Below are 15,757 nucleotides of genomic sequence, written 5' to 3' on the forward strand. Positions count from 1 at the left end.
CTTAATCCTGCTAAGTCTTGGCTTCTCCATGTCTGAAAAGTTACTATTTATTTCCTACCTTGAAAGGCTGTTGGTATTCAGTGGGTCAATATAATATGTCCTTTATTTTTATATTTTATCTATTTATTTATTTATTTTTGTTTAAGGATTTTATTTATTTATTCATTTGAAAGAGAGAGAAATCACAAGTAGGCAGAGAGGCAGACAGAGGGAGAGGGGGAAGCGGGTTCCCCACTGAGCAGAAAGCCCCATGCGGGCCTGGATCCCAGGACCCTGAGACCATGACCCGAGCCGAAGGCAGAGGCCTAAACCACTGAGCCACCAAGGTGCCGTATTTATTTATTTTTAATTATGTTCAGTTAGCCAACATTATTAAATGTTTATTGGTCCTTAGCAAGAGTCAGGCACAGTAATGGGCACTGGGGATGATAAAAACTTATTTGAAGGCTGTGTTCTAAATAGTTGGTACGAAAGGACTCATGTTACTCATCCCCATTTCACAGATCAGGACACTGAGGCACAGAGGGGTTCAGCATCTTGCCCACAAAGCCAGTAAATGTTAGCCTATCATTCCTGGAATGAAGAGTGATTACACCACACACTGGAAGGAAAACAACGCCTGTGCCTTCCCAGGACTCTCGTTTTGGAAGAAAGTGCAATCTGGATACTACAGGGACACAGCTTATGACAGACAAATAGCCGTTTCTTTCCTTTCCTCCTTTCCATGGCTAAAAACGAGAATCACATCAAGAGGAAAAGAAAAACTGAGCGTCTTGTTTCCACTCCTTTCCTCCCTTACTCAAATAAGCTGTTTTGTGATTACTGCTGTCATTCACCTCAATCTGTACATCAGTGATTCTCACACCTGCATGAGTCTGAGTCACCTGGAGGACTTGTGGAGTGTGCTGGGCCACTCCCAGCATTGCTGATGCAGTCAGTGCATCAGGGTGGAGGTGGAGAATCTGCATTTTGATCAAGTTCCCTGGTGAGGCTGACTGCTCTGCTGCAGGAACACGCATTGAGAACCGCTATCCGGGAAGAGGTGAAGCACAGTGTTCCCATTGCAGAGGTGAGGAAACTGAGCCTCAAGATGCCGAGGTCCTCACGAGGAGCTACAGCAGTGACAGGATTCAAATGCAGATCTTTCTTGATTCCTGAGGCCCTGCTATTTCTACTATATCTGAGTAAGAGATTTAGTACTTGAGAACTTCCCCATTCCATGTCTGTGCATTTTATTCTAGAATCTCTGTTCTTGAAAAGCAAAGTGAAGGTTCTGCAAGTGGTATTTTCATTTCCAAAAGGAGCAGAAGATGGTTTCTAAAAACTATTATGCAGGGCACCTGGATGACTCAATCCGTTGGGCATCTGGCTCTTGGTTTCGGCTTGGGTTGTGATCTCAGTCATAAGATCAGGCCGCAAGTTAGGCTCCATGCTCTGCAGTCTGCTTGGGATTCTCTCTCTCTCCCTCTGCCCCTCCCCCTGCTCAGGCAGTCTCTCTCTCTTTAAAAAAATTTTTTTGTAAATGTTCTTGCCCACCCACCAAGAACTCCTCTTCTAGAAACCTATACAAGAGAACAACCTAACATTTCAGCCCCAAATGCAAAGATGCTAAGTGTTTTAATGAAAAACTGGAATCTAAATACCCAATACTGGGGCGCCTGAGTGGCTCAGGCAGTTAAACATCCGACTCTTGGTTTCAGCTCAGGTCATGATCTCAGGGTCATGAGATAAGGCCCACATCAGGCTCTGCACTGGGCGTGGAGCCTGCTTAAGATTCTCTCTCTCCCTCTCCCCTCTCCCACCACTCATGCATGTGTGCTCTCAAAAAAAAAAAAAAATTAAATACCCAATATTAAGGAACTAGTTAAATAAATCATGGTATATCGATATGATGGAGTATTATGAAGCCATTAGAATTATTTATTTAGAATTTTTACAACATATTGAAGTAGTTATGATATAATATTAAAGTAGAACACAAAATTAAATCCAATAAGTTCTCGAGGGAAATAAATTAAATCCAATAAGACTGAGGGAAATAAACAAGAACATTGACAACAGTTGTCTCTACTTTTTCCACGCTTTCTACAGTGAGCTTTTTAAAGCAGATAAACCGTACACTTTCCTCCTACTGATAAAGCACGAAAGATATTTTCAAGATCCTTCTACATTTAGTCCACTCTTGAATAACCAGGAAAAGCAAAAATGAATTTTAAAGTTAATCTTTTAATTCCAGATTACATCTCCCCGACCTTAGAATGTATGCCGTTTTAAGTAAAAAACAAGTGAAAAGCATTCAAATGACAATCATTATTATAAATATGAATACGAATAGAAAAGACTAGAAGGCTACCTATAAAAATGATAAAGCGGATAATTTTTGATTGGCAGAATTACAGGACTTTTAAAATCACTTTTTAACCATAATTTTTATTACATTTTCTACAATGGACATCTATTACTTCCGTAGTAAAAAGTCTTTGCTGCTTTTCTTTTTAAGAGACAACCACCAAGCAAATTACAGCGCCATCTACATAGTGGAATATCAATGGCCATTTTTTAAACGTTGTAAGTTATTCAATGACAGGAAAAAAAGTTTGATCTATATTAGCTGACCATACTATAAAACAGTATGTTCAGAATGATCCCATTGTTTTGTTTAAACACAACCAAAATGTCTACATATACAAAGAAAATACAATGGAAGGAAATATGCCAAAATGTTAATAGTGTTTTACCCTAGGCCGCAGATAGGCGGTAGAATTAGATATTATTCTTTCTTATTTTCACTTCTGTATTTTGGCAAATGTTCCTCTGTTAAATATTATTTTTCCAGTATCCAAAAAAAAAAAAAAGCTTTTTAAAAAGCTACATTAAAACAAAAACTTACATTGTTAAATAAGAGAAAGACAGACAAAGAAATGAGCAGGAGTTATCTTAAGAGATCCTCCTTTCAAAAGGCTTCCTAGCTCCAAACCAGCTCTGATTTCTAAATCAAGCTGATCTTCAGCATCAACAGGGCAGTCAGCATCAATCTTTCCTCCTATTCAAGACCTAATAATGCTTGAGCAGGACACTGGCTCCAACAGCAGAGGTCACCCCTCTTGATGGGGCCAACATCCATTGTTGGGAAGCTTTAAACAAGACCCTGGTAGAGAAGAGGGTCTAGGGTAAAAATGTAACTGCCTTCCAGGACTATGGATCTGATTACAAGTAAATATAATTTAGGATCATTGATGAAAGAGACACACTATTTATGTTGCAAAGAACACACTAACTATAGAATTATATTCCCAGGCCTGGCAGAGACCTCTGAGACCATCTGAAGACAATTTCTCAGACACTGTCTTTAGGATGTTATGTAAATATTGACTAGAAACAGTAACAGAGATGTCATGCTGGAGAATCTTAGGTAAACAGTTCAAAAGCCTGGCTTCCTGTTTACACAATTTTAAGTCACTGCTGCTAGCCACAAGGTGATTCAGCATTCCAATTTAATCTAAGAATTTCTTGACTTTACGTATAATAAAAGGGACTACAAAGAACAGCTGAGATGCCACACAACACAGGAAGGAACAAAAATAAATACACAGCCATGTGTCTTCCAGCCTAAACAATGAGAAATCTATGCAATTAGACTAGCAGTTCAATCTATTTCCAAATCGCTATCCTCACTGTGACAGGTGGCAGAGTTACGCACAGACGTCAGCACCAAGACTTCCTTTTCGGGGAGCAATCCAAATTCCTGTAGAAAAGCTTCAAGGTCCACAGCAAAGAAATCTTCCCCCAGCTGGTCAGTGACACGAACAAAATTGCCGATCAATTCACCTCCCTTGTAGATCAGCAGGGCAGGAAGGGCGTTCCTGGTGAAGCGACTGCTGGCCCCAATAACCGAGCTCTTCACCCGGCAAAATTTGACAGCTGGGTACTCGGCAGCAAGGCAAATCATGCAGCCATTCATGGCTTCGGTCCCAGGAATGCCGTCTTCATAAATATGGACCATGATGAGGGTGCTTTTCTGTTCTTTATCAATCATGTCTAAAAACCCTTCTCCGCTAGGGATCTCAAAAACCTGCTTGAACTGGGGCCCTCTGTGAAGCTGCTGCCGCATCTCCTCCATCCTCTGCTTCCGGTACTGCTGGAGAAACTCTTCATCGTCTTGGTCCTCGTTCATCATGGCGAACTCCTTCAGAGTCATCTGTAGGACGACCGGCAAGTGAGCAGACGCCACACAAACCCGACTCTGCGCTCGCAGGATGCACCCGGGCTCACGGGACGCGAGGAACCCTACTCAGTGCTTTGTATGCATGAAAGCCCGCAGGAGTGTTCCGAGAACCCCATCGGGAGGGAACTTTCATTGCCCCCATCTTGCAATAATAATAATAATAACCTTGAGTTTTTGGCGCCAGTTCAAGAAGGTACGAGCCCAGGATTCAAACTAGATTTTGTAAAACCCCAATCTTGGAACTACTGCGTTATGACGCCTCTCCACCCAAAAAGGCAGCTAATATCAGTTCATAAGCTTGGTTTTTTTTGGTCAGTCTTGACAACGGATTAATTATTTTACCCACTGTGTCATTTTTGGTAAGAAGACAACAGGATAGTAAGGAATTTTAAAAAGAACACTCACGTTCTTGCTCTGCAGCCCCCCCGCCCACAAAACACACAGTCACATATACTCTCTAAAACTGAATGTTGCTTTTATTACCAGTCACAAGCTGAAATTATTTTTGCTTTTATAACAGCAGCTGTGGGTGTACCAGTGAAGCCATAACCTGCTTTTGCCACTTGGCATCATTACATCATAAATATTTCCTCATGTTTCTAAGTGTCTTTTTTTTTTTTTTTAAGAATTACACATAATGTGCCATATTTTGCTTAATTTCCGTGTTTCTGGCATGGAGCCAGTTTCTGGCTCTGTTCTATGGCACATAATCCAGCAGGACAAGGACAGCTTCTCTCAATTGCCCCATGTGGTCATGTGATACGTTGCTTCATCTGCTCTAATCTCAGTATACGGAAGCCCTGGGAGCTGTGGGCACACTGCCCTGAAGCCAGCTTATGTTACGAAAGTATCTTCCTTCTCCTGGCCCGGTGTGGCAAGACATCCTTGCGCCTCGCTCTGCCTAGTATGGCACAGAATAGTCGGTGGGCCAGGGGACAACAGTAGATCAGAATGGACATTTCTGCATCACGGCCAGTACCATCCTTCCCCCCAGCTCCCAACTCCCAGTCCATCTGGGCCTGCCAGAGTGGCTCTTTCCGACCGTAACTGCTCAGAAAGAGCTGTTTCTGAGCTGTTACGGTCAGAAAGTCTCATGCCCCCAAATCCTTCTCCTACTCCAGGAAAATGATCCCTCTCTTAATCCCCTTATGTGCTCCCTGATCCTGGCCAGTAATTTCCAGCCAAGAGCTGTTTGGCAATAGCCAAATGATCTCGGGCACTCCTAGACATTCATCCATCTTCAGAGGGCAGGTGGGGCGTCTATATGGTCCTTTTGATACAGGGGAAAATAAGAGAGTCAGGGATCTAGTCCCAAATATCTTCCAAAGTATCCATTTGCTTCTACTGTGTGGCCTTATTCCACTAAATTCTCATGAACAGGCTTCCGTTGAAACAGAGCAGCATCACAAAAAGCAAAAAAATCTGGCTGGAGATCCTACTTCCCATCAGCATTTACTGGTTGCAAACCCTGAGCCAAGGCCCCCCTCACCTCGAGTTAATGGTTGCATTAACGGTAAAACAGGGATAATACCACCGACCTCAGAGGCTTATTCCTGCCCCAAAGTAAGGCCTCAATAAAGGACAGAAAACTCCCATTTACTGAGCACTGTTAATGGGCCAGGCTCTGCACGAGAGCACTGTGAGGTAGAGACGCTGACCTCACCTAATCCACGAGCCGGACTCAGAATGGAAGATGCATCCCCACCATCCCCACGGGGCGCCAGTGGCCCTACTGAGAAAAGCCTGGGGCTTGGGTGGGGGAGGCTGCTAATTACCTTCGCACCAAGCTTCTCCTGCAGCGCCTCCTGCTTGTGCCGCTCCTCCTCTTCATCCAGATGGGACCTGCAGGTCATGGACAGCTTCTTGACCAGCCTTTCCATCTCCCGGCACTGCTCCTCCCTCTGCTCTGTCTCCAACTGTTTGAAGCGGCGCCAGTCATTTATCACCCCTTTTGGACCTGAGTGGGGGGTGAATGTGGAGATGACCAAGAAGAGTGGCCAGAGGACTACGGGCCTGCTCACATGCGGCTGGAGCCTGCTCCACTGGGGGCACGGTGACGTGCACACAGGGCAGCGTGGCTTGCCCTGATTAAATGGACGAGCTAGGGCCCAACATCAGGAGGGGCACTAAATAAATCATGATTTAGCTACTCAGAGGAAAATAAGGCAACTTGTAGAAAGAGTGAGGTAGCTCTATGTTCCCTGCCATGGAAGATGCTCAAATACATTAGGTCCAAAAAAAGGGAGAGCAAAATGCAGAACAATATCATGGTAGGATCGTCCACTTTTTGGAAAAGGAATTATGTGTGTGTGTGTACATATGTATGGACATTTCTTTATACACACGTACCTTTGTGTGTTCACAGAAAAAGAACTAGAAGGAGATGGCAACAGTTAACAGAGGCTGTCTCTAGGTAAGGGGATCCAAGGGGACTAGTGGGACAGAACCACTACTTTTTTCATTCTACATTCATACATTCTGTATTATCCAGATTGTTATAACAAGACTGTGGCAGGTTATTCTGTTAGTCAGGTTACCCCCAAGCCTCCCTGCCCACTGCCATGTGATCTGTAGGGCCTCTTACGGTATGAGTATATGCATTCCTGGCTCACTGATGTTGGGCTTGGCCATGTGACTTGCTTTGGCCAATGAATCCTAAGCAAAATATTTATAAGCCATTACATGTTTTCAACAGTCCTCTCTTGCTCGCTAGACTTGGTCATGAAAAGGCACGTCCTGGTCCAGGGTTGCTCCTTCAACCCTGTGGCAGATAAATGAAGCAAGGGCAGGGCTGCTGCTGACCCACACCAGTAGCTTATAACACATCTGAGAAACACACCTTCGCTATCACAAGCCACTGAGGTCTGGAGGACCTCTGTTACCACAGGAAAAAAATATAAAAATCTCTATGAAGAAAACTTTAAAGTTCTACCAAGAAACACAAAGAAGGATGGAAAAGCAATACCATATTCCTGACCAGGAAGACCCAACATCACAAGGGTGCCAATTAACCCTAAATTAATCTATATACTTAATGCATTCCCATGTGTGCATTCTCCTAAATTTGTTTTGGAAAAATAAGAAAGCAAAAGTTAAGGGGCACCTGGCTGGCTGAGTCAGTAGAGCATGTGCCTCTTGACCTTGGGGTTGTGAGTTCAAGCCCCACGCTGGGCATAGAGCCTACTTTAAAAAAAAAAAAAAAAAAGCTGGGACAATGATGACAAAGAAGAGTATTGAGGTGGAACCAGCCCCACTAGATACTGAACCCTGTAACACAGTAATGAAAAACAGTGTGATATAGCACAGTAAAAGACAAATCAATGCAAGAGACTACGAAGTGCAGGTAAAGACACAACTACAGGGAGGAATTCAGTAGATGATAAAACTGATGTTTCAAAGCAACAGAAAAAAGATGATTTATTCACTATTTAGTGTTGAAACCACTGGGTAGCAATACGAAGACAAAAAGAGGGCCCTAACACATTCCTTGCACCAAAATGAATTCCAGATGAATCAACATTTAAGTGAAAGAAAGAAAGAAAGAAATCATGAGCGTACTAAGAAAAAGCATGGGAGAATCTTTTTGTAATCCCGGAGTAAAGAATGTTTCAGTAAGAAACAAAAGTAAGAAAGTATAAAATAATGCTTTCAGGCACATAAAAATGAAAGTTTCCTGCCAGGAAAAGAACAAAGAATCAAAAGACAAACAACAAATTGGGAGAAATAGTTACAGCTCATACCACAGATGAGCTTCCTTACTATATAGCTCCCCCACCAAAAAAACACCAACCACCAAATTTTAAAAGTGAGTAAAGGATAGGAAAATAGCTCTTAAAGTTAAAAAGGCTCAACATCCCTCTTGAAAAAGATAGAAAATAAAACTACAGTGAGTTACCATTTGTCATCCAGCAGGAGGCAGAGATCCCAGATTCTGATAACACAGCAGGAGGGCTCGTGTATGGGGAAAACCACACTGCTGGTTACATATAAAACAGCGCCCCTTTAATGGCCACAATTTGGAAATATCAAAATGTAAACGTGTAAATATGCCATTTCTAGGAGTCTATACCACCACATAGTATGGATACCTATGACTTCTGTGATATCAAACAACTATGAATTTGAGAAGCCGGATTCAAAAGCAAGTCAGTCTGTGTTCACAGTCTGTGTATAGTGTGCACACATGTGTGCACTGTGCACTGAAATGGCTAGAAGCACACACAGGGACATGATGACACAGAATAGGAGTGAGACTGGAATTAGAGAGAAGTGACCAGGAGATACATATTTCACGGATATTTGTTAAACCCGATCCCAGAGTTTAGAGATGTCCAGTACCTGTGTTAACTGAGATGCCTTCGCCTGCCAACTCAGCATCTGCAGGCATCGAAGTGCCGGCCAGCGCACCCCTGCCTCCATCCTTGTCCTCGCGGTCGCTATCCTCATCGTCACTGCTGCTGTAATAGTACTGCAGCTTCTCCCCCAGCAACTTATCGTCCAGGGTCGTCATGGTGCCTGAAGGAGGCAACATTATCAGGCTCTTTGGTGGTGTGAACCAGACAGACAACGGGCTAGGGACTCACTTATGTTAAGATCCTACTATTTTTAAGACCCGAAAACTGATTTTTTTTCTTAAGCATGCCATCCATGCCATCACCGTAGGTGACCGGGTCAATCACGTTCTTTGTGCAGAAGGTAAAACTGAAGCTCAGATAAGGGAAGGTTCTTTGCCAAGAACCAGCAAATGGTGGAGCTGGGATCAGACCCCAGGGTACCCGACTCCACCAGAGTGAGGGTGTCGGTCACTGTCTTCCATATACCATAGCTGTACCAGCGTGTTGGCTTGAAGGAATCTACTTACTGACTAGAGGTTTCACCTACACATACTTTTAGGATTTCCTAATCGACTACGACTGCTGGGTAATTATAAACTGGGCCAGATTCCTCAGGAAAAACTCCAAAGAGCAGCATCAAGAGTATGACGCTGAGTCACTGTTGGTCTAGGTCAATCACTCATCTGTCCCCTTGCCTTCAACTTCCTTGAAGAGCTCAGTGACCCTGTGGATGGATGCGCTCTGAAAGCCCTACCAACTCTGGTTAAAAGAAGGGCCCTGACAAGATCCTACTAATTCCCAAGAGTTCAAAAGGCAATGGTTGGAGCCAAGACTCTGCAACAGAAGATGCCAAGGGCACCTGGGGAGAAAGGTACTGCTCAGCTCCTCAGAGGCCAGCTTGCCCTTCCAGAAGTCATGGTGACAAGTTGAGTCCCTCCTCTAAGCATCGCAAACATGCTTCCTTCATTAGAGGAAGGGAGGGCCTGTCAAACTCTGCTACAGCGTGGCTCCCCCACGAGGCAAGGGGTTGCTGAAAGCAGGGGCGTCCAAGGTCCAGCGCAAGGTCTCCGCACCATTCACTAAGCACAGACGGACGCAGTCCGGGTCGGCGCGGGAACGCGAGACCCCAGTAGTCAGACAGGGAATGTGCACAGAAGGCAGGGCTGATGGAAAGAAACGTGCATATACGGGGGTCTGGGGGTGAGGAAGGGCCGCGGGGGGCCAGAACCAAACTTAAAAGAGACGAGGAGCGGTTCGGACTGCACGGGATGGGCGGAGAGACTGGCCAGGGGTGCGCTCGGTGAGGGCGGGGCCTCTGAAGAGGACGCGGCTAGGGCGGGGCTCGTGGAGAGGCTCCCGGAGAAGGCGGGGCCGGAGGAGAGGGCGGGGCTCCTGAGGGGAGGAGTCGGGGGTGGGGCTGAGAAAAGCGGAAGGGCGGGTGGAGGAGGCGGGGTCGCAGGGGGCGGTGAGGGTGGGGCCAGCGGAAGGGCGGCAGAGGGGCGCGCGGAACTTTTGGGGGAACCTAATGGAGGTGGGACCAGAGAAGGGGGGCGGAGCATGGGAATCGCGGAGGCCGTAGGGGCCGAGGGGCGCGCAGACATCACCTCCCACCCGTGTCCATGCCCGCCGCTTCTTGCCGACTGACCTCAGTGCAGTTACCCCGCCTAGCTCAGTCCGGATCCTTTCGGGCCGGCAGCTCTGGGCACTTCGGAAGGAAGGACGCGCTGGGTTGGAGGAAGAGAAGTGGGTCAGCGCCTTGAGCTCTCAGAGAAAAGCCGCCGGAGTCCCGACTGCGCGAACCAATGAGGCGGCCTTCCTGTGGTCGGGCAGACGCACGCTGCCCAATTAGGGAAGGCCTCCTCCGGGGCTGAGGGAAACGCTACGGGTCCTTCTTTGGGACAAAACACCTCGACGTCGGTAGTACGCTTCAGTCGGCTTTGTTTTAATTTAAAAGAAAAGTTACCTTGTACGTACCTAGTTTATAATACCAAGAAAAGTTTGTTTAGTTATTTTTGACATTTCTGAAACCATTCCACTTGTGTTTCTTATTGCTTCTTAATCACATCGCGGCCCTTAAAACAAGACAGACTCAGAGACGTAAAGTATTTTGCCCCAAAACACACAGACTTGCATTAAAAAAAAAAAAAAGGAAAGAAAAAAAGCCAGGACCCTGACAACGCTGGTGAATTTCTGAATTGGATCCTGGAACGGAAAAAGGACATAAACGGGACAACTGATGAAATAAGGTTTATTAACAATAATAGTGTATCAGCAGTATTGATAATTGTACTATGGTTATGTAAGATGTTAACCTTCGACTATTCAGGGTGAAGAATATAGAAGTCCATGTTACTTTTGCAACTTTTTAAAAAATCTAAAATGCTTTCAAATTGAGTCCTTATTAAGTGTCCAATACACAGCCATAAAGTAATTCATAGAAAGCTTTTGTACAAACTGAATCATCCAAAATAACCCTAAAACAATACACTCTAAAATAGGGCTCCTAATTTGAGGGAGAGATCCTCAACTTGTGGTCCTGCAAATTGTCTGGAAATTGGTATATGTGCGCATTTTCCTAAGAAGCTGTTGGTTCAGGCTATCAAGAGTGAGAACTTCGCTCCCCAAATTTAAGAACAGTTCATCCTATGGAGACCTTATGGTGACTTTGGTGTTTTTGTTTGCAGAGTGAATCATCTTAACGTAATCAGGTTTGTGTGTTGAACGGCAGCCAGCCGGAGGATGATTGTGATCTGCCCTAGGTGACAAGCCAGAACCCAGCAACCGAGCTTCTGTGAGGCAGATTCCCCATTAATACCTGTTAAATGAATACTACATGAGTGTATTTGCTTTTAGATTTTTTTTTAATTTATTTGAGAGAGAGAGTGAGAGAGAGAGCATGAGAGGGGAGAAGGTCAGAGGGAGAAGCAGACTCCCCATGGAGCTGGGAGCCCGATGCGGGACTCGATCCCGGGACTCGATCCCGGGACTCCGGGATCATGACCTGAGCCAAAGGCAGTCGCTTAACCAACTGAGCCACCCAGGCGCCCCGAGTGTATTTGCTTTTAATTCTGTTTTTCTGACATCTCCCTGAAGCAAGGATCTTCTTCATCCCTGGTAGTGCTTTGTCCTTCAAAATTTGAGGGCACCTGGGTGGCTCATTTGGTTCAGGTCATGATCCCAGGATCCTGGGATCACCCTCCTGGGCTTCCTCCTTAGCAGAGAGCCTGCTTCTCCCTCTCCCTCTACTTACTTCTCTCTCTCCCTCTGCAGCTCCCCCTGGTTTGCTCTCCCACTCTCTCTTTCTCTCTCTCAAATAAATAAGTAAATAAAATTTTAACGAAAAAAATTTTTCTTTTTCACTTTAAATTGAAGGCTGTAATCCTCAGTGCTACCCAAGGATCCTTGTTTCCCTGGGCAGGTTACCCTCCCATTCACTGAAAGGAGCAATTCACATCTCTTTTCTCAAATCCTCAGTGCTCTCTCCCCTCTCCTGGTTCAGTATATGACCTTGGTTCTTATTTCGCCTAAAAAACAGAAGCAGTCGGGAGCTGAAGACGCCTCAAAACAAACAAAACAATCAGAAGCAATCAAAAGAGACTTGTACTTGTGTCCACCCTCAAAACCTACCAACAACCTCCTGCATCTGTACCTATCTGTACCTACTCACTGCCGCAGTGGCTTCTGCTCCTCCAGCTTTGTAAAGGACTCTTCTGGCAATGACCTCCCCTCAGTCTCCCCTGCAGATACAAACTTGCTTTCTACAGCCTGCTAATATGCTTTCCCTGTTCTTATCTCCAAAAGAAAAAATCCGCTCAGATACCATTTACCACCACTCAAATTGTTAAAAATCAGAAAGTTTGATAACAGCAAGAGTATGGGGAATACATTGCAGGTGAGGTGTAAATTGATATAACTCTTACATATGAGATACATTAGTCAATAATACAAAAATATATACCTTTACTCTTAATCATAGGAAACAAACTGAGGGTCCCTGGAGAGGAGGGGGGTGTGGGTGGGGATGGGTCATTGGGTGATAGACATTGAGGACGGCATGTGATATAATGAGCACTGGGTATTAGATAAGACTGATGAATCACTGAATTCTCTACCTCTGAAACTAATAATATACTATGTGTTAATTTAAAAAAGAACTTAGGGAACAGTGAATGACTGACTAAAGTTTTCAGAAGAATCTGGCTCAAGGTATTCAATAGTATAAAAAATATAAATACCTTGTGAATTATATATTTGCTGTTTGAACATTAGAGAGAATCAACAAACTATAAAAAATACTTTTAAAGATTTAATATTCTTTTAGCTCAGAAATTCCACTGCTGGAAGTTCATCCTTTCAATATACTTGCATGAACATAGTATTTAGTTTAAAAAAAAAAAAGGCAAGTTGGTGGAGAGCATTACGTATTAGTTTCCTGCCTTCTGCATAAAAAATATAGACAAATAGGGACGCCTGGGTGGCTCAGTTGGTTGAGCGGCTGCCTTTGGCTCAGGTCATGGTCCCAGCGTCCTGGGATCGAGTCCCACATCAGGCTCCTTGCTCTTGCAGGGAGCCTGCTTCTCCCTCTGCCACTTTGTCTGCCTGTGCTCTCTCTCTCTGACAAATAAATAAATAAAATCTTTAAAAAATATATATAGACAAATGATGTTATTTGCTTATATTTGCTCAAAGAAAAACATTAAAGAATATGGAAGAAACAGAATGGTTATCTTCAAGGGGCAGAGGTGAGTAAGAACTGGAAGGTAGACTTTTTATATAGAACTTTATATGTGTATGTTCTAGAGTTCTAAAGGATAATTTTGGGAGGTGTCTCGGTTGGTTAAGCGTCTGACTCTTGATTATGGCTTGGGTTATATCTCAGTGTCCTGGGATCAGCCCCATGTCCCACTCTGCACTAGGCATGGAGCCTGCTTGGAAGTCTCTCTCTTCCTCTGCCTTGGCTCCTCCCTACCCTGCTTGTGCTTTCTCTCTCAATCTCTCTCTCTTTCTCAAAGAAAATCTTTGGAGTTAATACTACCTGAAATTGTTCCTTCTGGTACAGTTTTTTGTTTTTTATTTTTTTTAAGGTTTATTTATTTATTTGACAGAGAGAGATCACATGTAGGCAGAGCAGCAGGCAGAGAGAGGGGGAAGCAGGCTCCCTGCCGAGCGGAGAGCCTGATGTGGGGCTCCGTCCCAAGATCCTGAGATCATGACCTGAGCTGAAGGCAGAGGCTTAACCCACTGAGCCACCCAGGCTCCCCACCTTCTGGTACAGTTTTAAGGCTGATTTTCATTTATGTCTCTTAATATATTCACTCTCTTGGGTATATATGACTGAGGGATGTATCTAGTGGTGTCCTTGTTGGGAATATAGTTTGACATCTGTCAGGAGTATGTCTATGTGAGTTAGTTACCTAGCGATATTCAACAGGACTGCTCAACGTAGCAGAATTTGGGGATGATTTGGACAATGACATTTCTGTCTAATAGGAATACCATGTGTAATTTATAGTTCTTAAGGTGATTTACTTGTAGTGCTTTTGTTTGTTTATCCAAAGAGTATATTGAACATATTTCTGGGGCACCTGGGTGGCTCAGTGGGTTAAGCCTCTGCCTTCAGCTCAGGTCATGATATCAGTGTCCTGGGATGGAGTCCCACATCCGGCTCTCTGCTTTCCCCATTCTCTCTGCCTGCCTCTCTTCCTACTTGTTATCTCTGTCAAATAAATAAAATCTTTAAAAAAAAAAAAAAAAGGAAAAGAGAGTATTTCTTAGCGGGAAAACCAAAATCCATAGCTGTTTTGTGACTATTAAAGCATTTGCCTTTTATCAAGGGAAAATCTTGAGCCAACTGAAAAATTTCAAACGGTTATTAAACATATTTGAAGTTTTGAGGTAACTGAATGAAATTCATATAAAGATGCTTAAATGCCTTGACACATGATGGGTTTCAGGTCTTGCTCTACCCTTAGAATTTATCTGGATTATGATAATAAGACATAAAATGGGATTTGGTCTTCCACTGAGTTTTCTACCAAAATTTTTGTAGATTTAGAACAATTTGTCCCTGTCACTTTTTTTTTTTTTTTTAAGGTTTATTTATTTACTTTAGAGGGAGTGAGGGAGAGGGAGAAAAAGAGCGCGCACGAGAGTAAGTGAGGAGTTCGGGAGGAGCAGAGCGAGAGGGCAAGAGAAGCAGAAGCATCTTCAGTGCTAATGGCAGAATCCAACTGGGGGGGGGGCGCGGGGCGGGGGAGGGCTTAAGGGCTTAATTCCACAACCTTGATTGAGATTAGGACCCTGAGATTAAGACCTAAATGGAAATGCCAATTGAGGTATTGCATTTGTATCTTTTTCTATTTACTTATTTGAGATTGCTAGCACGGTGGGGAGGGGTAGAAGAGGGAAGGGACAAGCTGACTCCCTGCTGAGTGCAGAGACGCACCCTTCCATCCTCCCCGCCCACCCCCGCCCCTCCCCGCCCCTCCCCGCACAGCCGTGCCCCCCACCCCCAACCTCAAGGCAGGGCTCCATCCCAGGACCCTGAGATCATGACCTAAGCCTAAATCAGATGCTTAAACGACTGAGCCACTTAGGAGCCGTGGGATTTTTTTCTTATAGAAGTATTAAAGGTCTAGAGACACTTTGGAGTGACATTAAGCAGCATGAGGACTGTTTGGAATAACCAGTCTTTCTTATTCTTTCCTTTCTTTCTTTTCTCTCTCCACCTCCCCTTTCCTTCCTTTCCTCCTTTTTGGGGGTAGGAGCCAGTTTGTGGCAATTCAGTGTCTTTCTTGTTTAGAAATTAAGCAGCTTTTCTTCTTGTATTAATAAATATAAAATCAGGGCGCCTGGGTGGCTAAGTGGGTGGAGCCTCTGCCTTCGGCTCAGGTCTTGATCTCAGGGTCCTGGGATGGAGTCCTGCATTTGGCTCTCTGTTCAGCAGGGAACCTGCTTCCTTTTCTTGCTCTCTCTCTCTGCCTACTTGTGATCTCTGTCTCTGTCAAATAAATAAATAATCTTTAAAAAATAAATATAAAATCAATAATACTTCCTTATATAATATTTAGATACATTTTTAAGTTTCAGAAGTGTTATCTATGGTGAAGACTTTAATTTTGTTTACTGAAATTTTCTTTAGATGTTGGGTTGTCTTTAAGGAGCAATTAAATTTCTTTTCAGAGTTTTGATTAAGGCA

General features: G+C 44.1%; 1 protein-coding gene across 1 annotated transcript; it reads right to left on the reverse strand.

Moving 5' to 3' along the window:
* Positions 1–1,889: 1,889 nt before the first annotated feature.
* PDCL (phosducin like) lies at positions 1,890–10,389 on the reverse strand. The gene is made up of 4 exons (XM_004757368.3): positions 10,205–10,389; positions 8,564–8,740; positions 6,001–6,182; positions 1,890–4,198 (listed from the first exon to the last, which is right to left on the reverse strand). Exons 2-4 carry the CDS (start codon positions 8,733–8,735, stop codon positions 3,647–3,649), a joined length of 906 nt encoding a protein of 301 aa, XP_004757425.1. The 5' UTR covers positions 8,736–8,740; positions 10,205–10,389; the 3' UTR covers positions 1,890–3,646.
* Between the last annotated feature and the right edge of the window lie 5,368 nt (positions 10,390–15,757).

This window comes from Mustela putorius, unplaced genomic scaffold (assembly GCF_011764305.1).
Source record: "Mustela putorius furo isolate JIRA1106 unplaced genomic scaffold, ASM1176430v1.1 tig00000596_pilon_pilon_pilon, whole genome shotgun sequence".
In the NCBI taxonomy this organism is placed as follows: Eukaryota; Metazoa; Chordata; class Mammalia; order Carnivora; family Mustelidae; genus Mustela; species Mustela putorius.